Source organism: Octodon degus, unplaced genomic scaffold (genome assembly GCF_000260255.1).
Source record: "Octodon degus isolate 3935 unplaced genomic scaffold, OctDeg1.0 scaffold00113, whole genome shotgun sequence".
Lineage (NCBI taxonomy): Eukaryota > Metazoa > Chordata > Mammalia > Rodentia > Octodontidae > Octodon > Octodon degus.
In genome coordinates this window covers 5458281-5481235 of record NW_004524689.1, presented here as the reverse complement: position 1 = coordinate 5481235, position 22955 = coordinate 5458281, and the positions used below count along the sequence as shown (strand labels likewise).

At 43.3% G+C, this 22955-nt stretch overlaps 1 protein-coding gene across 7 annotated transcripts in view; it reads left to right on the top strand.

The window, feature by feature from the left end:
* Positions 1-22955, top strand: part of Rere (arginine-glutamic acid dipeptide repeats) — a 451075-nt gene that overhangs the window by 316440 nt on the left and 111680 nt on the right. For all 7 annotated transcript variants that reach the window (XM_004639633.2, XM_023699557.1, XM_023699553.1 and 4 more), the window contains one exon: positions 19597-19695. In XM_004639633.2, coding sequence (XP_004639690.1) covers positions 19597-19695 — 99 coding nt within the window. The remainder of the gene's footprint in view (positions 1-19596; positions 19696-22955) is intronic.

Here is a 22955-nt window from a genome sequence, read left to right as displayed (position 1 = left end):
AACAAAAAAAGTCAAGTTTCAATGCCAACCAGATAGCTCATTGGACTAAAGCACCAGCTTAGGCAGAGCCCAGTGGCAGGGGTTCAAGCCCCGGTGTGCCATGCCAGCCTCATCCCTAGGTCACGCTGAGGCTGGGCCTAGTGGTGCATACCTGCAATCCCAGCATTTGGGAGACTGAAAACAGGAGAGTCCGATCTAAGTAGTGAGACCCTGTAGACCCTGTATTAACACATGAAAGAAAGAAAGAAGAAAGTCAAGTTTCTATATATCTTCATGCTTGGTAATAAACCGTTTTCCTAAATTTAATTAATTTACTAAATTGTCAAGTGACTTTTACATGTTATACAGCTCTGTATTAGTTATCAAATAATTATACAGAAAACTAAAAATATTTTATGAAAACAAAAAAGATGCAACAATTTCAGTTTTTGTGGACTTGACATTTTAGTTCCCTCTTTCATAAGGACAATTAGTGAGGATGCTACAGTACATGAGCTTCAGGACTAGGGCTATAAAAATGATTTCCATTTGCTGACTGTGATCTTGGCTTTTGGCTTTTGAGGTTTGGTTTCCCCATTTGTAACATTTATTACCGGCTTAATACACAGCTGGTACTGTCTAGTTCTTTTTTAGGTCTCAGGGCCATAAGAAAATAAAGAAGTGGAAATATTACCCTGACACAGAAGTGGTTTCTCTCACGTCTTCCTCTTCAGTACCTGGCATTACTCAATACATATTTCACTCCCTTTTTAAATTAGTTTTATTGAGAAATAGCATTGAGACAGTTGCAAAACCAATTAGTAGGACAGTTTCAATAATTAGTACATTGCATATTGTTGTCTTCTTAGTGGTTTTTCATAGTACAAGATACAGACACGATATTCTGTCCAAACACTATTAGTACAAATCTTTCTTCTCATTGAATTAAGAGAAAGCAGCTGTGTATCTGTCATGGATACAAAATGGTCCTTCATTTATATCCCCTTTTTTGTTTAGTTTTGTCAGAGATAGGTATTCCATTGCCATTTAAATTCACTCTCTTTTCACCAAGATATTGGGATACGTTTTTCACTGTAGTTAACAATCTGAGTGTGGGGCCAGGGAGATGGCTAAGTGGAATAAGCACTTCCCTGGCAAGCGCAAGGGCCTGAGTTCAATTCCTGGTTCTGCCAAAAAAAAACCCCAAACCAATCTGAGTGTGCCCGGGAGGCATCCAAAGAACCTGTGCAAGGTCTCTACCTACAGGAAGAGTGCTGACAGGGGCCTAGGGAGAGCTCAGTGGCCATTCAGTTTCTCATTGTCCTTTGTGTCAATATTTCCTAAGCTCAGGTCCTGCCGAAAGCCCAAAGTCAAGGAGCTGTGAGCCTCCTGCCACTGCTCAGTCTTCCCCATGCTCCCGCCTGCGCGTCTCCCCTCCCCCCACCCCCCAAAGCAGGAGTGAGTGGGCCAGTCCGGCTTTTTAGGTGACTGTGGGAAGCAGGGAGGGCTTCGTCCAGTGGAGGAGGCTCAGGCTGCAGCATTGCTGAAGCCACCGGGCCCAGCCCTCTGCCAGGAGGGTAAATGCTGTGGTCCCCTGCCAGAAGAGACCAAGTTGAGATTGTGGATGACTGGGGACTGATGGGGGACAGCAGACCACAGCCTCTCACGCAGTCTCTCCCCTCTTGTCCTGAGGCTAATCTCTGGTCTTGAACTTGCTTTGTAGCCTTGACTGGCCTTAAAACTCCTGTCAGTCCTCCTGCCTCAGCTGGGATTATAGGCTTGGACTACCACACTTGGCTCCAAATTTTGCTTTTACAATTTTAAAGTTTTATCAGGCACAAGAATACTAGTAATACTTGTGTGTGTGCCATGCATTGGCCCTTTTACTTTATTTGTATTGAGCCTCTTTCTGTCTAGGAATACCTCTTGTCTGGATGTGTGTGTTTTGTTATATTAGACAGACTGTTCCTTTCTTATACTTGCTTTCTGTAAAGTGTGACTTTTACTAGCTTCCTTGCATTGTGTTCTTCTTTGTAAGTAAAGTACATCTCTTGTAAACGTTAGTTGTTCCTTGCTTTTTTATCCAGCCTGACAAGCTCTAATATTTATTTGGAGTGTGTGGTTCATTTTAATTTAATACAGATGGTTCTCTGGATATATGAAGCTTAAGTCTACTGCTTATATATATATTTTTTAATTAATTTATTTATTTATGTGTGTGTATGTGTGTGGCCAGCTCAGCCCACCAGGGGGCGGGGCTGGCTGGCATGTGGTGCTGGGGGATTGAACCGTGGTCCCTGTGCTTTGCTAAGCTTGTTCTAAGTAGGTGCTTTAGACCACTGAGCCATCTCACCAGCCCCAACTGTTTATATTTTTAATAGCAGAGTCCTCATGGGAAAATAGCTAGTTAACCTATACAGAGGTTCCTTCTTTGATCTGCAGGTTGTGTCTACGTTTCCGGTACCTGTGTACACTGCAGTATGAAAATATTAAGTGGTTAAGTTTAGAAGTAAACAGTTCTTATGTACATTATGTGCTGTTCTGAGTAGTGTGGAGAAATGCTGTGCTGCCTGCCCTCCACTGGGACATAAGTTCTCCCCGTCCTGTGCAGCCATGTTATATGCCTTGTCTGCCAGAGAGTCACTACGATGCCTCTTGGTTATTAGGCCCACCCTGTGATCTTGCAGTGATTGTTTTGTGGTTAAAATCATAGTCTATTGGCACAGTGCAGTGTCCACAACTTCATGTCTCATTCTTATGATTTGGTAATTACATTCACTTAGATTATTACAAGAAGGGTAAGAACAAGGCAAGGGAGGGAGAGATATCCCATATAACTTCTTTTACAGTACCTTGTTATAATCGCCCTGTTATTTGTTATAGTTATTAATATTCATGCTGTGCCTGATATATAAATTCAACCTTAGGAAGGATAGGTATGAATGGGGGAACGCAGTGGTATGAATAGAGTTTGGTTCCATCTTGGAAGGTATCCCCTCTGGAAAAGGAGAACTACTGTAAAGGTCTTATGTAAGTATTTGATTTTTTAAAAATGTATTTGGTACAGGGTCTCACTATGCAGGTTGGACTCGTAGTGATCCTCCTGTTTTCAGCCTCCCTAGTGCTGGGATTACAGAATGTGCCACCATGCCTGGTCTCGGTGGCTCGCTCAGCGTACTGGTTCCTGCGTTTGCCTAAACAGGAACTTAGTCTGCTGAGCTATCGCACCGGTCCTAGTTTTTGACATTTTAAACTGTGAGCACCTCACATATTATATTGTTTTACTTACATTTAGATTTTTTTCATTAAATATAAATCAAGAAATGAAGAAGCAGTGGTATTTCCCTGGAAGATTGTGTCTATAAATGTGACTGTGTGAGCCAAGTGTGTTTCCTTACGTTCGGTTTGTGCGCGGCTTCTCTGTACAGTTGGAGCTTGTCGATCATTTAGGCGTAGTGCCGACAACCTGTAAATGGCCGCTGCTAATGGGATTGATCGGCTGATTCAGCCGTCCTCTTCAGCCATTACGAACAGACTTTGGTAGTTACACTTAGCAGCTGCAGAGGAAAGAAAATCCATAGTTTAAGAATGTGGTGTTCTAGGCAAACCACACAGACCTATTTTCACTAACCAGGTATTAGATTTCAGTACTTGGACTCAAATAGCTTTCCCATCTCCTAAGAAAGTAAACTTCTAGGGCCGAGTAGATGCCTCAGTGGAACAAGCACTTCCCTGGCAAGCACAGGGTCCTGAATTCAATCCCCAGTTCCGCAAAAAAAAAAAAAGTAAACTTGTATTCACTAGTTTCCCCCACTAATTTATTTATTTTTTTATATTTGCCTTTTCTCACCAATACTAAATATACATTCTGTATATAAGTAAAATCTATAATGGCACTGTGATACTTTCACCTTGGCCTGGGCAGCTTTCTTCCCTGGAATGTGGGTGGCTAGGAGACACTTAAACTAAGCTTTTTCCACATTCAGGAGAGGATGTATTTACTTATTTATCTACACATACACATTTCTCCTTCAACAAAGAGTTTAAAGATTCTAGTAGTTCAGTGATGTTTCATCTCTGATTTATAATTATTAACTGTTGAGTATTAATCCTCTCTGTTTTCCAAGCCCTACCCTGTTGCCATATTATTCTCAATTATCCAGAACTTGGTATTGTAAAGTTGGCAGAGTGGAATATGCAAATAGACATGCTCTAAGGATTACTTTGATCATTGCCTCTTTTATTCTAAAAAGTTAAGTCTGTAGAATTTCTGTCAGAGGTTTTCTAGTTGTGTGCCTTAAGTACACCTCCCTTAAGCTTCCAGCACTGGATTAGCTTTGAGCCTTTGGGACTTAATTATGAGTAGTAGTTCTCAGGTCCTTGCCAAGAAGCCTTTTGTAACAGTTGACAGAAATGGCTCAGTCGGGATCTTTGTCACCTGCATTTCGCACCTGCACCCTTTAATTAGGTTTTCCTCTTTTACTATTTTTCCATTCAAGGGCCAGGTAGGTAGCTCAGCAGCACAAACATCTGCATGGCAAGTGCAAGGTACTGAGCTCAGTTCCCAGTACCAGAGAAACACACACACACACAACTGTACTATTTCTCCATTCAGATGAGTTGGCCTTCGCTGACTTGGGTTAAGGTAGGATGGTGAGCTTTGTTTATTGTTTTGGTTTGTTGGTGTGCTTTTGAGAGAACAGTTTTTGTTGTTGAAGGAAGTAACAGAAAAAGTTGATATGCTTTGTTTTTCTGTTATGGAAGTTCACACTAGTACCTCATGTACACCAACCTTTTTTTTAAAGAGTAATTTTGGTTATTGGTTTTTATGTTGTAAATTTTTTTTATTAATCTTCATAGATGCCAGTCTTGACAGGCTCTGTTGTGTTTCATCTGTGCAGGGGGCACGTGAGGGAGGGTGCAGTGTGAGGGGTCTTCTAGTGAAGATGAAAATGGCTTGTGGGTGTCATGTAAATTTCAATGTTGTTCTTGGACCAGTTAGTAACAGAGCTTTGTTTTTGATAATCATTTACAAATTTACCAATATAGCTTTCTTTGGGCCAAAAATCTCATAACTGAATTTTATTCTGAAGTTCTAGGTGATACTTTACCCAAATTACATTTCTTGGTCTCCTTTGGATGAAGATAACTTTTAAAATGAGATGATTGAGGGGCTTGTTCCTTTGCTGCAGTGTGTAGCTTCTCTTCTAGAGCTTTCTCTCTCTGGTGTGGGAAGGGAGATGAAAGCCCAGAAGGCCTCCACCAAATAGTGGTTCTGGTGCCGCTTTCATTTATGGTATCTTGAACAGTGATGTTGGTGTCGTGTCAGTTCCTTTCCTTTGTCTTGCTCCCACTACAGCTCTCCACAGCCCTGGCTGTGCTTTTCCTTATGAGCTGCTCTCAAGTTTCTTTAGCCATTTCTTTCTTCCTGTATATGGTAGCTTTAGTGAGATGTAAGACACACTTTGCATAATTCACCTGTTGCAAATGTACACGTATATGGCCTTTTGTGTGGATGGGCATCTCCACAACCAGTTTCAGGATATTTTTTTGCCACCCCATCCCCAGCCCTCATCCAATAAACCCTGTACCTGATATTGTAACTCCCGATGGCTCCTTCTCCTTTAGCCCCTGGCAACCACTAATCTGATTGGGAGGGCTCTGGATTTGCCTTTTCTGGCTGTTTCCAGTAAATGGGATTTATAGTATGTAGCCTTTGGTGACTGATTTCTTTCTCTAGGGGTAGCATTTTTGAGCCACATTGTGGCATTAGCCATTTTTATATGCAACAATTTTACTTCCCCATTTGGTGAACTCTGTATTTTTTCTTAAGGTACATTTCAGCTTATGTGAGTGTGTCATCAAATACCTTCTATCACTAACAACAGCAATAAAATTAAAATTCATGCTTATATGCTAAATCAGTTTGATCTTTATAATAATTCTGTAACATGTATTGTGTGTTATTTACAAATTTAAAAAGCATACCCATCTTAAATACATAATAAAACCAGGAGCTCAGCATCGTGACACTTACCTGCTATTCCAGAACCCTAGGAGGGCTCAACAGAAAGACAAGTTTTAGTCCAGCCTAGACCCTGTCTCGAACCTGAAAGGAATGGAGATGTAGTTCATTGTAAATGCACTAGGTTCGAGCCATATAGAGCAAGCCAAACCTCTTTGGGACAAGCTAGAATTGAAATCAGTCATGTAGTAAGCAGCCCTGTCACAGTGGCTAGTGACATTCTTATATCTCTGTCACATTTTCTAGTCTTGTAGCAGGGGTATAATTTACTTTCAGTTTCATTTGGCAGAAATTAGAAAGTTCATTTATTAATTTAAGACATTCCTTTTTCTAGCTTTTTTGGGGTGGGGGCAGAACTGGGAATTGAACTCAGGCCCTTGCTCTTGCCAGGGAAGCGCTTATTCTACTGAGCCATCTCCCCGGCTCCTCTTGCTCATATTTTCTTTCCTTTTTTTTTTTTTTTTATATATATTTTCTTCCCTATAAAAATTGGTACAATAAAAAAAAAATTGGTACAATATTTTGAGACTTACACAGTGTTTTAAGAAATATCCATTTGATAAATCAGAAAAATTAACACATTTGCTCCTGCATGAAGCAATATAGCACAGTATTTAGAAGTTCAAGATAAATTTTTATGTTTAACAGAAATTTTTAGGAAAACCTGTTCATTTTTTGGTAGTAAGCATGTATTGCTGTTGTCAGCCCCTTGTAGGAGGGTACTGGATGATGGTACTGATCCCATATCCCAGAAGTGAACACTCTCTTAGGGTAAATCAGGGCCCTGTACCACACAGGGCTCTTGGGCCAAACTGAGTTCTTTTTTTAAAATGTATTTGGTACAGGGTCTCACTATGCAGCGTGGACTCCTAGTGATCTGCCGGAGATCGAACCCTGGTCCCTCTGCTTGTCTAAGCAGGCGTTTAGACCAGTGAGCTATCTCTCCGGCCCTCAACCTGAGTTTTTGAATGTACTGCAGACTGGGTGAGGCGCTGCAGAACAGTGTAGGCCCAGCCTGTGGGATGCTCAAGCCCCTGCATAGATAGGTAGGTAGATAACATCTATAATTTTTGTCCTAGTATATAATCCTTTTTTTATTATTTATTTATTTATTTATTGCCATAGTTTTATTCATAAACAAATAGCAGTGAGACAGTTTCAAATCAAATCAGTAGGACAGTTTCAATAATTAACACACTGCATACATTCTTCTTAGTTATAATTCTTTATACTGGTCACAAAATGCTTTCTTATAGCTATCCTAAATAATTTTTTATCCCCAAATTTTGAAGGTTGATGTATTAGTTTCTTATGGCTGTAAGAAATTACTACAAACCTGGTGGCTTAAAACAACACAATGTATCCTGTCGTACTTCTGCAGACCATGAATATAAAACCAGGATGTCACCAGGGCTGTGCACATTGCGAGCATCCATCCCTGGACCCTGCAGGCTCCTGGAGGCTGCTGGCCTCTGGGGCTTAGTCTGCCCTCCCCACTTGTCTTCATTTTGCCTCCTTCTTTGTATGTCTGTGTCTTTTCCAGTCTGTGTTTTCTAAGACTGTGGTGTTTAATTTGAGGCCCACCTTGATAATCAAGAATTATTTCTTTATTTCATGATTCCAGGTTACATCTACGGAGCCCCTTTTTCCAAATAAGGTCACATTCGCATCTTCTTTGATGTGTAGTTCTTCCGGTGGTCGTTGTTTGCCATGCTACAGTTAAAATCACTGCTACATAAGGTTTTACTAAAGATAGTGCTGAGGACCTCATATCTGAAACGCTTGCAGTCAGAAGTGTTCCACATGGTAGAATTCCGGGGATTTTGGAATATTTATATAGACTGCGCCCACTGAGCTCCCTTATCATGGAGTCTCAAATCCAGCACCTTTTGAATGTCATGTCAAACTCAAAAAGTTTTGGACTTGGAACTCTTAGGACTTCACATTTTCACATGAAGGAGTCTTCCACTGATTTTGAATGTTTTAATAATGTAATTTATTTAGGTTTCTGAGAGCATAAAATTATTTCTGGTAGTGACTGATGTTTGTATAATATTTGAAGGTACTTGATTTATAAAATACTATGAGGACTACTTGGCTTTCTTTCTGCATAGGATATTTATTTAGTTAGATATAATTGTGTGCATAACTGCCACATTAGCTGCTGTTTCTGCCCTCCCCGATTGCCCAGCTTGTTTCCTCCTTCTCTGTGCCAGTCTTTGAACCTCTGAGTCCATCTTGCCCGAGTCCTAACCTGGCCTTATGGTAAGCACAGTACTGTTTCTCAGGGGCTATTGGAGGTGAGGTCATACCTTTTTATTTTGGGGGGTTTTGAGGTCCTACCTTTTTTGTCGATATGAGCGGGTCTGGGTTCAGCCCAAGCTGCATGTGATGCTGTAGCTTTCCAGGCTGGGTGTCTGTTCGGTCTCCTGTGGCGTAGCTCTGCCCGGAATCCAGTCTGCTACCCTCTCAATCTTTAGTGTCTTGACCAGCCCTCATCTCCAGAAGGCTCCACGTTTCCTCCTGCCTGGCCACTTGCTGGGGTCTTTAGGTAATGACACCCACCATCCCGTTCTTGCCTTTCCTCCTCATGCTTGTTGGACTGTATCCCAGCACGCGCACTTTCCTTCCTCCACCCATGCCTTCCTTCTCTCTGTCTCAGAAATGTGGCTCTTTCTTGTACATCCTCACCTTGTGCCACCTTTATGTGATGCTTCTGAGTGGTCATTGCTGGTGACCATTTTGTAAAACCACACGTTCCTGTTAAGAGTTTGAAATCTTTGGTTTGAGCAATAGTTTGCCAAATTTTTGTGTCTTCACTGTCTTTTGTAGTTCCTCTCTTAATTTTTTTTTCCCCCCTAGAACCAGGGATTGAATTCAGGCCCTTGTGCTTGCCAGGCAGGCACTTATTCTGCTGAGCTATCTCCCCAGCACCCCTCTCTTAAATTTTGCAGTCTTCGTAGTCTGTTCTTTGGAGACGCATTACCCGGTAAGGAACCTGAAACTGTGAGGTAGCTAAATTTCTAAGGCTGAGTAAGGGGCTGCTGGGATGATCAGGGCCCACACTGCTTGGAGACCCTGCTCTGCTTGCCCAGAGGCTTTTTGCTATCTCATCCTTACTAAAGCTGTGCTCCTGGCTGAAGTTATCAGGTAACAGAGGAGACACTTAGAAAGTTTTCAGCTCTGGAACCTTATGTGCACTACTGTATGTCTCTGTGGGCTTCTTTGTTCTATAACTTTAGTACCACAACCAAAAGATGAAGAGTAATGTGGCTTGCATAACCTTACAATGACTTACAAGTCTCAATACTAATGCAGAACGTCTTAACTAACATTTTTGTGTTTTTACTTTTTAAAATCAGCTTTCTGATGGAATCCAGTTAAAACCTTTCACATACACTGTTTAGACCAATGCAGCACACATGAGTAGGTCCAGTGGCAGCTGCAGGAGGTCGGTCCAGTGCGGCTTTTCTGTCAATCTTCCATTCTTCTGCTCTCTCATGCTACTTTTCTTTTTTTTTTTTTTTGTTTTTTTGTTTTTTTGTTTTCAAGGATGGGAGGATGGTCAGAGTAGGTGGAAAATATGTTTCAGTTTCCACCTGTGGCCCTGAACCATTCATAGTTGTAGCCAGATTTAGGTCTTTCTCACATGACAAGTCATTGTTACTCAGAGAAGCAGCATAAGCAGTGTGGCTTCCTGAATGTGCCGGAGGCCTCTCTAGGTGGCAGCTCCGCTGTGTGCTCAGAGCAAACGCCTGCGTTCCGTTGCTGGCTTTTGATTTGTGCCTAGACCTGCTCAATTCAGGTGTGTTTCTAACTGTGACGTTGTCTGCAGGCTACCTGTGTAAGTGGTTAATCAGCCACCCACCCTTTCATGTGAAGAGCTGGGTATAAAGTTTGACTTCTCACAGGAACTTTAAAATCAGGAGGCACACCTTGAACCCAGGAGGTCTGTTTAAGGCTGCTTGGTGTTAAGTGTGCACTCTGGCCTATTTGGCCTGGGTCAGTTATGACATTTGTAAGTTTTCTTTAGCTAGTATATTATTGCCACTCTGGTAATTTTAGAACATCTTGTAATATTTTGACTTAAATTTTTTATCTTGGGACTCTTCTCTTATGGCTAAAGAAATGTGCTGAGGTTCAGCACAGCTTGTGAACACCCCCTGAGGCTTCTAGTTTTCTTATATTCAGAAGCTTCTCTAGAGCCAGGTATGGTAACACATGCGATCCCAGCATTCTGGGAGTCTGAGGCAGGAAGAATGCAGTCTGGGCAACACAGCAAGGTACGTCTTAAATTTAAAAAAAAAAAAAAAGGCTGGGGAGAGCTTGGCAGCCTGAGCGTCTGCGTGATAAGCACAAGGACCGGAGTTTGAGCCCTATACCGCATGCTATGCAGGCCCCAGAACCTCTGGTGTAACGAGCAGGCCCCGGAACTAGGTATGGTAGCATACACCTATAATCCCAGCGCTGGGAAGGCTGAGACAGGAGGATCGATCTCTGTGAGTTGGACCTGTGTAGTGAGACCCTGTACCAAATTTTTTCTAAAAAAGGGAAGAAAGAGAATGCTGGGAATTAGCTCAGTGCAAAGGTCTTGTGTTCAATCCTTAGTACCACAAAACCAAAACAGATCCCCAAAGAGTTTGTCTTAAATTCCCAACTAATCGTTGACTTATTTTCTCTCTCAGTCTCCTCTTCCCTCCTGTCTTGTATTGTCGAGTAGAATTCATGCTTCCTGCGCTATTACAACTTGTTCTCCTTCCTTGGCACACCTGGGGTGGGGAGTTAAACCTGTGTGCCGATTTAACACTTACCAGTGTCATTCCATGGCTGTTAGGGTTGTGTGCTTCCTGGTAAATGAAGTTGGTTCTAAGCTCTTGGGTCTTCACTTTTTCCCTGTGCTGCTGTCCTTTGTTCTTTCCCTTCCCCTCCCTTCCCTTTTTAGTTAGTTGTCCCAAATTGATCATTTCCTAGTGCCAGTGATGACTGTGGATTGTGTGTCATCCAAAGTAGGATCTCAGTTCTTCTCACTTTCTGTGGCTGATGAAACTGAGGTTCAGCGAGATCATTGATTTGCCCGATGCCAGAGCCAGTGCAGAACTAAGGAGAGAATCACAGCTAGAGCCAGATGCTCTGTCCTGCTTAGGCTGTTCCTTCAGTATCAGGCTTTTCTTGGTGTGGGTGTTGGTATAAAGACAGTCTCAGGTAGGCCTCAGAGTCAGAAATGGTCAAATCTTCAGAGTTTGCTTTGTTTTGAATGTTCAGAACCTGGTGCCAGTTGAAGTGTTTGCTATTTACTTCTGCATATCCTTGCCCAAGGCTGTGGCTTCACTTCTTGTGGATCTGGAACACCTTAAAGCTCCACAGCCAGGGAACAGTGACCTCGGATTTCCAGGTTTGATGGGAAGATGAGAAATGAGAACTTAACACCAGAGCTGTATCAGCCTAGGGAATCAGTTAAAAGTGAGATGTTGTTTGATATATTACTGTTTATTTTTCAGTTGGTCATAAAATAGTATATTTTATGTAGTTGTTGTTATTCTTTAACTATAAGAAAACTTAGTCTCCTCTCTCTCTCTCTCTCTCTCTCTCTCTCTCTCTCTCTCTCTCTCTCTCTCTCTCTCTGCGGTACTGGGGATTGCACTCAGGCCCTTGTGCTTGCCAGGCAAGCGCTTATTGTACTGAGTTATCTTCCCGGCCCCTCATTGTTGATTTTGAAACCTACTCTGTGGAGTCATTTTGGGCTTTCCAGAAGAAATGTCATGCCCATCAGGCTGCTTGACACTTTGCGTGGTTTTTTTGTGATAGTGTTTATTTTGTTGCTCTGTTTTTCCTCTTTTCTGAGTTTCTGGTTCCCACTTGTCTCTCCCCAGGCTCAGCTCCAAGACACAGGCTAAGAACAACAGCAAGTGTATCTGTCAAGTTGTGGCAGCAACATAGTCCCTTCCCTGTACCTGTTTCCCACCAGGTAGACACTGGGTGCCGGGACTCTGTCTCTGGCGTGGCCCTGGAACAGGGTTTTCTGTTGAACCCTTGCACCTGGTACCTGTAGGAACACAGCTAGAGAAGACACTGAACCTCCGGGGTCTGTTTCCTCCTCTTAGTTCTTAGGCCACAAAGAGTGGTGTGTGAAACAGTGGAATTCTAAGGGTCTGACACAGCTGTGACACGCCGCCCCCTGCTCAGCAACTGAATCACACACACACGTGCGTCCACACACCTCCTCTTTTCTGTGTGATTCTGGGGATGGCATAAATTCCTGGAATGTTGCTGTTATTATTTAGAAAGGCATGGGGGGATGATTGGTTCATAGACTATTTCCTTCCCTCCATCCCTACCCTTAGCTACTGTGCTGGGTCTTTGCCATTGTCGGTGAAGTGTGCCCTCATCAGAATATTAGCCTCTCTGAGCCTAAATAGCATTGTTTAGTGTACCAGTGGCCAAACGTTGTGCTTATGCTTTTAATTCTAGTCTTGTAGTGCATACATCTAGCATATTTGATACTCAATACTAGGTCATTGATGATGGAGATGTGAACTAAAATTAACATTTACTACTTATAATTTAAGACAAGTTTTTCAAAATATATTGTCTTTGACATATTTTGACAAGATCTTTTTCATTTACTTTAATAATTGAAATAATTAAAAGTACAACATGTGAAGAATTGTGTCAGTCATTCCAAACTCTACCTTTTTTCTTTTCTTTTCAGCTTTTGAAAATCCTATCAATTTCTTAAAATGTATAAACAGCACATTTTGCATAGCAGAGGATTGAAATCTCATATTTTTCTTAATGGAGTGCAGAGTCTTAATATTCTACCTGAAAGCAGTCTAACTCAGAGAGGTTCTTCCCCAGTTATTAGGATGGGTATAATTGCAAAAGGATGGTCTGATGTGGTAGAAGCTGCCAGATTTAGTGCCATTTGATCTATAAAGGTCACAGGAAAAGGGACATTTAAATTAAGTTATAAATTACAATTGAAGAACAATATTTTGATGTGTGAGACCGCAGATGTCAGAGCAGGGAGATGTAATTCATGGGTTCATTACAGAACAGAGATGCCTGACAGCTGAGCCATGCCAGGAGGAAAATTTATTTGCGTCATCATGCAGACAGAAAATGGCAGCCAAGATGAGAAGCCTGAGTAGGAACTGGAAACCTTGTGGTGATATGCAGAGTTTATGCTAATAGGACTGTCTGGGAACCAGAGATGTTTAATGACTGCTGTAATATAAATGAGGTGTTCGGACATGTGCACATTTCAATCTTATTTAAATTAAGACTTTGTCCTTGCTCTGTAAAATCACACGTTTTATAACCAGGCATTAAGGTGCATTCACTCACCTTCTTCTCCAACATACAGACTTGCTGAAATTTCTGAATTGTTTAGGCAAGAGAATTAAAGGTTCAAACAAGATTTCTATCTGTGGCAGCTTTGAGGAAGGGTATAATTTAATGCTTATGGCAATCCATGGGAAGTTCAATCATGAGTTAATTAAAACTGTAGGTAGTCATTAAGTATTATTTATTTTTTTGAGAAGCTTGCCAGTAAAGCACTTATATATATTAAATTATAGAAAGTAATAAGCAAAGAATGATTTGTCAGGCTGCAAATGAGTAGCAGATTTAACGTGGGCAATTATGCAGAACTGTGGTTTTCTTTTGTGGCATGATCCTTCCTTACTGCTAATCAGGGAGAGGTCCGGGCCATAAAGAGGCAGTTGCCTGTGTACAGTGAGGACTAGCATCCCAGCTCTTGCGTTCCTGCTTACTCATGTATCTGAATTATTACACCTCATGTAAATTCACCATACAGTCATAGCTGTTTTGGATTTCACTATATTGTTTTATTTCTTTTAATTTTTTAAAAAAAATTGTTTATTTGGTACAGGGTCTCATATACAGCTCAGACTCATAGTTATCCTCCTGTCTCAGCCTTCCAGTGCTGGGATTAAAGGCGTGGGCCACCACACCGTGTTTTGGGGCTGGCACAGCACGTGGTACTGGGGATTGACCTCAGATCCTTGTGCTTGTCAGGCAGACACTTAGACTGCTGAGCTTACCTTCCCAGCTCTGCATTTCACTATGTCTTGACACGTCATGTCTCATGTAATGCTTTTCATTGTTTTGTGACACAGCAGAGGGTTGCTAGTGGTTTGCCTATTTGACAGTTGAAATTTTCCTCTAGATTGACTTGGAACAGAGCTGGTAACAACTTCATCCCATGCCTCAGACCTTGTGCCATTTTGGTGAAGTATAGAAGACACTGGGGCTGAGGAGATGGCTCAGTGGATTAAGCACTTCCCTGGCAAGTGCAAGGGCCTGAGTTCAATCCCTGGTTCCACCAAAAAAAAAGAAGAAGAGGAAGAGGAAGAAGAAGAAGAAGAAGACGACACTGAAGTCCTCAAGAGCCTTTTGTGCTTCTAGCAGTTGTGCCCAGTTGTTAGTGTAGTTGTTACTTTTGTTACAGTGGAACCAAAGCAAACAGTATGTAGCAGTTACCATTACTTTTTGTATCCAAACCCCCTCCCAGGCACACACATGCCTATCCTTGCTGCTTCTGCAGCTCTGCGCTGGCCCAGTGGCTGCCAGGAGAGCTGCACTGGAGCTCCTCTGTGTGAGTGGAAGGACTCTGAGGCCACACCTTCCTGCTACTGTGTATTGTGGCCCTGGGACTTCTGATCACAGGATGCGGTAGGGGAGGTCTGAACCGTGACAGGAAAAGAGTTCTCATGTGCACTTTCACAAGGAGCAAAGCCCAAATGAGTCTATGGAGCTGGCTTAGGCATGCGGAGCAGATAGTAGACAGCAGCGGAGCAGGGTAGCCTGTAATACTTCTCTAACTGGATTAAAAAACCAAACCAGAGCCAGGGAGATAGATAGCTTAGTGGCATAAACACCTGCCTGGTAAGCGCAGTGTCCTGAGTTTGATCCTTGGTACTGCATTAAAAATAACAAAAACAACCCACTGTGCACTGCACCCAGAGAGATTGAATTATAGAGTGATTTCCTCTAAACAACACCCTGATTCAGCGGTGGGCATTGCTGTGGGGGTCTCAGTGAAGGATCCAAGGTCTTCTGCCGTCAGTAGCTGTGAACAATTGGAAGCTGCTTGGGTCAGGATGCTACATCTTGGCCCCTGCTTTTAGCAGTGATCTTTTTTCAGTAGTGCACCATAAGCAGTTCTGTACACTCCGTATCAAAACTGTATTCAACCCCAGATTGTACCGGGCAGTGAGGCTGCAAAATGGACAGAAGGGTTTAATTATCTTGCTTTAATTGCTTTTCTGTGGCTACAAAGTGAAGCTTTAGGACATCTGAGAGCTTTTCCCTCTCTTCATTTGAATTTCTTCTGACAGCTTTCTCTAGGGAAATGGTGGAAGATCTTACTCACAGTGAGGACTGTTTACCTTAGCAGTATTAGGAAGTCTGTGTTGAATGTCCTAAGATTTATCTGTGTGGTCTGGAGAAGGTGTTTAAAATTTGAAACCTACATAGTGTTTTCCACAAAATGAAATCATTCAATTCCTTCATAGTGCTTGATGCTGTGTTGGAGGCTAATGTTTCTAATGATATTTTGTAGAGATCTAAGATAGCTGGTGTTTTGGTTAACTCATTAGCTCTAATTTATATAAACCATATAGTACAAATGTTCAGTTTAACACTTCTTCATATATTATGTTGGCCTCATTGAAAGAAAGAAAATCATAATCATCCACAAAAGAAACTGTGGGAAGGGCTTATTTGCTCTGAACAAAGAAGGTAGGTCCTTCCCTTTGGGCTCTTTAAAGAGCTGCTCACATGAGCATGCCTCCCTGGCGCAGTGCTCCATGCTGATTCCGGTGCTCCACTTGCAGCTGCATATTTCCAGGTCCTGTTATCCCTGCGTGTGTTCAGCACCTGAGGTGTGCCTGGCACGTGTGACTCTGTGGGAAGCATAGAAGATGTCCCGTGTCCAGCCATTTCCCAGCATGCTCTGAAGGCAGCCTTCTCTGTGGGATGTTGTATACGCTATCACAACTTAAGGATATCCAGAAAATACTGTTAGTGAAAAAGTAAATTATAGCTGACTCCTGCACCTGCCTGTCCTGATCCACAATTGGGCTTTCCACTATTGCAGTTAACTGTGGTGAATAAATTCCAGAATAATTCATAGGGTTTAAGTAACTTAAGATAGAAATTGTTATTGTTCTGTTTTATTCATAGTTATTATTACTCTCTTAGTGTGCCCTGTTGATAAGTTAAAAGTGATCATCGGCACAGATGTATTCAAAATCATCTCTGTTAATAGAGTCCCCTACTCCTCTGCTTCAGGCACATTGGAGTCTTGGAAAGTATACTCCGTGGATCAGAGAATGCTTCTGTAGAATGCTTCTTAAAGATGTGCAGCTTCTGCTCAGCATTTTTGCAGAGGAGATCCCTGCTGGTGGAAGCAGTACTCTTTGCCTCAGCAGGGGCAGGCAGAGCATCCTACAGAGCTGGCCCTGTCCACACGCATGAGCACTGCGCCGTCCATCCTCTCGCTTCCTGCAGGGTGTGTTTCATCACTTAGGAAAAATAACTCCTCACTTCTTACTTCACAGCTGTGTCTGTATGGGCCAGTGAGGGGTAGGCCTTCTGCGAATGTACTGAGTTCTGTTGAGTTCCTATCATGGGAAAATCAGAAGTAGGAATATTTTAGTAGTCCAGTGGATTAAAGGAAAGAACCCATCAAGTAGGAAGATCAAATTACCAGTGTATTGCAGCAGCTTCTGCAGGAGAATGTGTGGTCTAAACCGTCTTGTGAAGGGAGTGTGAGTGTGGGGCACTTTGGAAGCCTCTTTCTCCACTAAGCATCTCCCTAGCAGTCCACCGAGGGCGCTGTGGAGGGGGCCTCCCCAGCATTTCTTCACGCTACCGTATAAGCTCTCCTTGGGTTGGCTAGGAGCAGCAATTTCATAGGTTTCCACAGGCTGGCACTCTTCACTCAGTTCACCTTTGGAATTGGCCCTTAAGTGCTTAAGGTACTAGGTACGTACAATTTGAAAACTCTATTTACTGTACCAGAGTTTTAAATCAGGTTTCATAAACTATAGCTTTAACATGAGTAATTATGCAAAACAGTGGCTTTTGTTTATAGCCTGACCAGTGCTTGTCTCCCTTTGAAATGGTTCTTTTAACTTAAAATTGGAGGTGGGATTTTTTTTTTTTTTTTCCTATTTAAAGAAGTCACTAACATGTTTTCACAAGACCTCATTTTTAAATGAAGTAGTTGGGGATAGTGGTGTGCACTTGTATTGCTAGCACCTGGGAAGCTGAGGCAAGAAGAAGAAGGTGGTAAGTTGGAGGCTGGCCTGGGACACCTAGTGAGATATCCCATCTTTAAAAAACAAGGGGAAAGGGGGCTGGTGAGATGGCTCAGTGGTCTAAAGCACCTACTTAGAACAAACTAGGCTAAGCAAAGCACAGGGACCGCGGTTCAATCCCTAGCACCACATGCCAACCAACCCCGCCCCCTGGTGGGCTGAACTGGCCCCACACACACACACAAAATACATAAATAAATAAATAAACAAACAAACAAGGGGAAAGACTAGGAGACTGACTTACAGATATAGGGCTAGCACTTAAATCCCAGCAGCCCTGCAGCCTGTAGTTTTTCCACACTTCCTTTTAATTATCTCATACTCTGTAATCACTTCTTATAAAATCATAATTTTTCCATGAGGCTTTTTTATTAGAAATTTATGATTTGGTCATTTTGACTTGATTTCAGATTACCACTAAAAGTGTGCTTTTTAAATTGACCAGACATATATCTTCTCTTCTTACTTTGTTTTTATGCTATTAAAAATTCTTATTATGTTCCAGAAATTGGCAAATAACTACTTGTTGTAGGTATTAGGCGAAATATGGGATCTCTGCTTACCTTTTGCACCTCTGAAAGAAGGCACAGGCCATGTTTTCCCCTGTTGTGTCCCAGAGCTTAGTCCCTTGTTCTCTGCCAACATATGGCTGAATGAGGTCAGATGAGCTGGCACAAGTATAGGGCCCAGTCTGCGTAGGGACAGAGCAGAATGCATGCATTTCCTTATTCTTCTCTTAGGCTTTTATTCGTTAGTTTCGCAAGTGTTTCTGGAGGGTCACCTTGTACCTTTGACCATGTAGCACTGGACCTACAAGTTTCAGCCACGATTACTTCTTGTGTCAGAGGGCCAGAAAGAGGCAGGTTTGCAGTGAGGGTTTTAGAGGGACAGCTGGGGCCTGGAACGTAGATCCATAAGGCTTTTGCCTGCTGTTTCTGCTGTGTAAGTGCGTGAGGCTCTAGAAGCCCTGGGAGAGTCCTTTGCAGGGAGCCAGGCAATGTTGCCATCCCTGTCTGGGATGAGAAAATGTGGGGTTGAAGGCCCCTATTTTCATGCATAACTATGAAATTGTCAACATTCTATTTCATGCTCATTTTCTTTAAAACCCTCCCATTTTAGGCACTGTAAATGTTTTAAATGAATTATTGCCATTAAAAGCCTTAAATGCATAAGCCTCTGCCTGGCAAGTATAATGTCGTGAGTTCTATTCCTGGTACTGCAAAAAAGCAAAACCTGGAATGCTAAAAGGAAAGACCGTAAGCTAGTATGTGCTAAGGCTGCTTGGGGAGCGGGTGACGAGAGTAGGCATCCTCCTGGCTGGGACTGACCCTTGGCTGGAGCAGGATGATGCGCAGCCCCACTTACCATCCTGTGCTGCAGTTTCTTGGTCTGTGAAGTTGGTGTCAGCAGTTTCTGCCCCGGAAGAGGACATAGAAGAAGAGGTGGGCAGACGGTGAGTGCGTGCTGTGCCCTGACGCCGTGCTGGGCCGCATGCTCACCTGATGTTTGCCCTGTGGGTCTCGGTGCTGCTTCTGTTAACTTAGTGTTGTCTGTGTTAGCTTTCCATTATGGTAACAAACACCTGAAAGAAATAAAATTAATAAAGAAAAAGAGTTATTTTGTGTTTTTGTTTTGTTTGGAACCAGGAATTGAACGGAAGACCTGATGCTTTCCAAACAGGCAGTGGTGCTGCTGAGCAATAGCCCCAGCTCTATTTTGTGTTTTGGGTTTAATTGTGCCTTTTTGAGAAAGGGTCTCACTCACTGATTACCTTGTGCTGGCCTTGACCTTGTGACCCTCCTGGCTCAGCTTCCAGGCATGTGCCACCACACCCAGTTGAGGAACGATCACTTTGTCTTATGGTTTCAGTGGCGCTAGTATATGGTCACTTGGCCATTGCTTTTGTACCTATACTCACCTCCTGGTGGCCCAGAAACCAAAGGAGAGAGGAAAAGACAGGCAGCCAGTGTCCCTCTCGGCTCCCATGACCTCTGGGTAGCACCACACTAAGGGCCAACCCTCTGACACTTAGGACTTTTGAACATTTAAAACCCAAACTACAGCACTCTCATCAGAGGAATTGGAGTTGGGGAAGGTGGCCATGCCTCAGTGATCTGAGAGTCTTTGTGCCCTCACCGATACGTCATCCACCTAGGAGTGTGACTCTAGGTAGGGCTTGTCTTTTATTGATCTGGCTTGGTTCTGTTACTTGGTACTGTTAACTAACTGAAATCATTGTTATCCTAGCTACACGAGAGCAGTTACGATGCTGGCAAAGCCCTGCAGCGCCTGGTAAAGAAGCCCGTGCCCAAGCTGATTGAGAAGTGCTGGACCGAGGACGAAGTGGTGAGCATGGACTGCTGCCTTGTACAGGGCCTTGGAGAGTTCCCTTCTTAGTGTGTGACTTCTGTGCTACTCTAGGAAGGAGCTTATGTGGAAGACAGGCAGGCCCTGCCATATCTCAATCAGAGGGAAAGAGCCTGTAGGCCTACTGATTATACAGAAAGGCTTGGCTTGGTTTTAATAAGATTAGTTTCAGGGGCTGGAGAGGTGGTTCAGTAAGATAAGCGCTTCCCTGGCAAGCACAAGGGCCTGAGTTCAACCCCCAGTTCCCGCCAAAAAAAAAAAAAAAGTAAGATTAGTTTCATAAATGACAGGAAAGATTTCCCCAGGTTTCATGGAGTGGAGTAATTGATAGTTACTTCTAAAAGTGTTGAGTTTATTGGCTTAAGCTAGCTTGTGATGCTGCACTATTTAAAGAGACAAGCACATTGAAGCCAGTTTACCCATAACCTAGTGTAGCTTCGGTGACCTGTTTTTATTTTGAGAGCTTGCAGAACCCATAACATATTGAAGGCCATTGATCAAAAGTGGAACGCATAGACCCGATTAAATAAACATTGTGGAATTTATTTTGCCATTCTGTTGCTGTCGTCCAAAAAAGGATGTGGGGAAAGAGGAAGGTGCCCCCAAGCACAGACTTGCAAGCCCATTGTTTCTGTGCAGCGTGGAGAGCTAATGAAACTACATCCCCATCTTGTGACTTTTAAAAGGTATTGCTGTAAATGGCTTTTAATTTCTTACACATCCCCAGTTGGAGTCTTCAGTACGAATATTAACACTTGGCTTTTGCCCTTCAGGTCACGTGAAATGCACATGAAGGCTGGTGCCAAATATATTGATTACAAGTGCCTCGTTCATGTGTTAAAACATGGCAAGCAGAGTGCTTACAGATGATATGTACTTTCTTGATCTTGCTTGCCTTCTTTTGTGTAGCAGTATTTATTGAGGGCCTGGGACTTGTGTCAGGACGAGCACAAGGTCTCCCTACGTGTCTCCTATTTCAAGAAGGGCCATTGTTCCATCTCAGTACGGTGTTTGCAGGAGGGAGGGAAAGCAGTGTGTGCATGAGGCCGAGGAGTGGCAGTCTGGACACTGTCTTGGGCAAGGACTGATGAGGGCTATGCCTTAGTGAGTGAGTGCGGGGTACCTGCTGGATGTCGGGGCGAGGAGAAGCCCACCTCCCAAGGTGGAGATGTTCTTGGCACATGCAGGAGACAGGGAAGGCAGTGGTAGGGCACTGCAAGGAAGGGGAGGGCAATGTGCACAGCCCTGAGCACGCTTGGCTCTGGGTGAACATAGCCCAGACTCAGACCAGCTGCGCTGAGGTCCAAGGTGGACGCGGAAAGCCTGAAAAATAGAGCTGGGGGAAGCTGTTCGCTGGGAGGGTGGTGGAGATGGACAGAACCAGTCCCTGAGCTCAGCTTTGGTGACAGAAGTGTTGAAGGGTCGCTTGAGACTTTTAACTTTACCAGATGTCAGGTGAAGTGATTGGCACTGCTTTAAATTAGCACATTTACTTATTTAGAGGTATAAGCACTTTTGCATGTGCAGACAATAGCTAAAAACATTAAATTCAGTTTTTTTGAGAAGTTCTATTCAGAAGTCATTTCCTTTTTGTAAACCTATTTGTGTGGAAAAGAGATGGGAGATTTGATTGGTAAGGTTTAAAATTCTTCAGAAGCCTTTGTAAATAAAGAGGGAAAGAGATGAATAGGACAGAACATGTGTCATGTCACGGGCTAACATTGTCCTCTACCCCTGGCCTAGGCTGTCCTGTCAGTCTGTGAGCAGCTCCTCTCCCTTCAATCTTGTCTGGTGCTGTCCCCTTCCCTAACTTTACCTTTCTGTCTACCCTGCTCAGTGTTTCCCCATCTCTTCCCCATCTCCCTGCTGCGCTGCAGCCTCCATCCTCCCTGTCAGCTGTGACTCTGCTCTCCCTCCTTTTCTCATGACCTTTCATTCTCTCTGGAATTTTTAAAATACACAGCAGAGTCCTCTCTTCCTGCTTAAAAGAAAGCTAGTTTTCTTTTCCAGCAGCTTGAGCTTTGTCAGGATGTTGCTTGTGTCCCTGTTGCTTCTGCTCAGGGACCTTCAGTGATGGTGAGGAGGGGGCACCTCAAGCGTTTGAACGAGCTCAAGTTCTACTTTGAGAAACAGAGCAGGACTCCAAAGTGGTATGCATTCCAGGTGTGGAATAATGATCCTTAACTGCTCACATGCATGTTGGTTTGGGCTCATTTTTATGTTGTTTGCTTCTTTTGAGAAATTCTTTGGCAGTTTTCCAGCCCTTGCAGAGCCCCAGGATCAGATGGTTCTCTTTGTAGAAAGTTAAGCTTTGCTTTCTAAAGCCTCGCCAATGACTGAGAGGGAGTGATTGAGTAATTGATAGATTGAAGAAACTTCTGATAACTATGTCCAAACCAAATCTTCAAGTAGACCTACATGGCAGCAAGACAGTTCCACACTACACCAGCCTGCCTCTGCCTGTGGCAAGGCAGCTGCTGTGTTCATTGGCCCCTCTCTTGAGTTCAGCATTTTCTCACCCCAAGAATCACAAAAATAATTAGAAAAAAATGTGTCCAGCTAAAATAAGTGTGTAGCCTGCCTTCTGTTCTTTCTCCTTTATCTTCTGTTCTTGGTGCACTCTAGTTAGTTCTACAACGCTTGTCCTGCAGTACAGTCCTCTAACAAACCAGTGTCTCCTGTGCCTCCTCCGGGCCGAGCTTGGTTTCCTGGTATGTACTTGAGTACTTCACAGCAACGACACTGTGACAGGTGGAAGGGGCACCTGAAGGCAGGAGTTACAGCCATGCTGTGGGCAGGGGGCGCCTTCTGTTCCCTGGAGGAACTGGCTTCTTTCTCTGCAAACCCAGACCTCTCTTGCAGCACTTGTCCCTCTGCTGATCTGTACCTCTGTTTCCATCTTTTTTTTAATGTATTTAATACCGGTCCTTGGACTTGTAGTGATCCTCCTGTTCCAGCCTCCCCAGTGCTGGGGTTACAGGCACACACCACCATACCCTGTCTTGGTGGCTAACTTAGCACTCCCGGGGCAGAGCCAGCACAGCATGTGGGTACCGAGTATCCAACTCGGGTCCTTGTGCTTGCCAGTCAGGCACCTAGACTGCTGAGCTATCTCCCTGGCTCCTCTGTTTCCATCTTTATTGGCAGCTAATCCTCACACATTTCTGCTGACTGTGTGCCATGTTAATGAGCTGTATACTCATCACAATTTATTTATTGTTTATTTATTTATTTTTTTT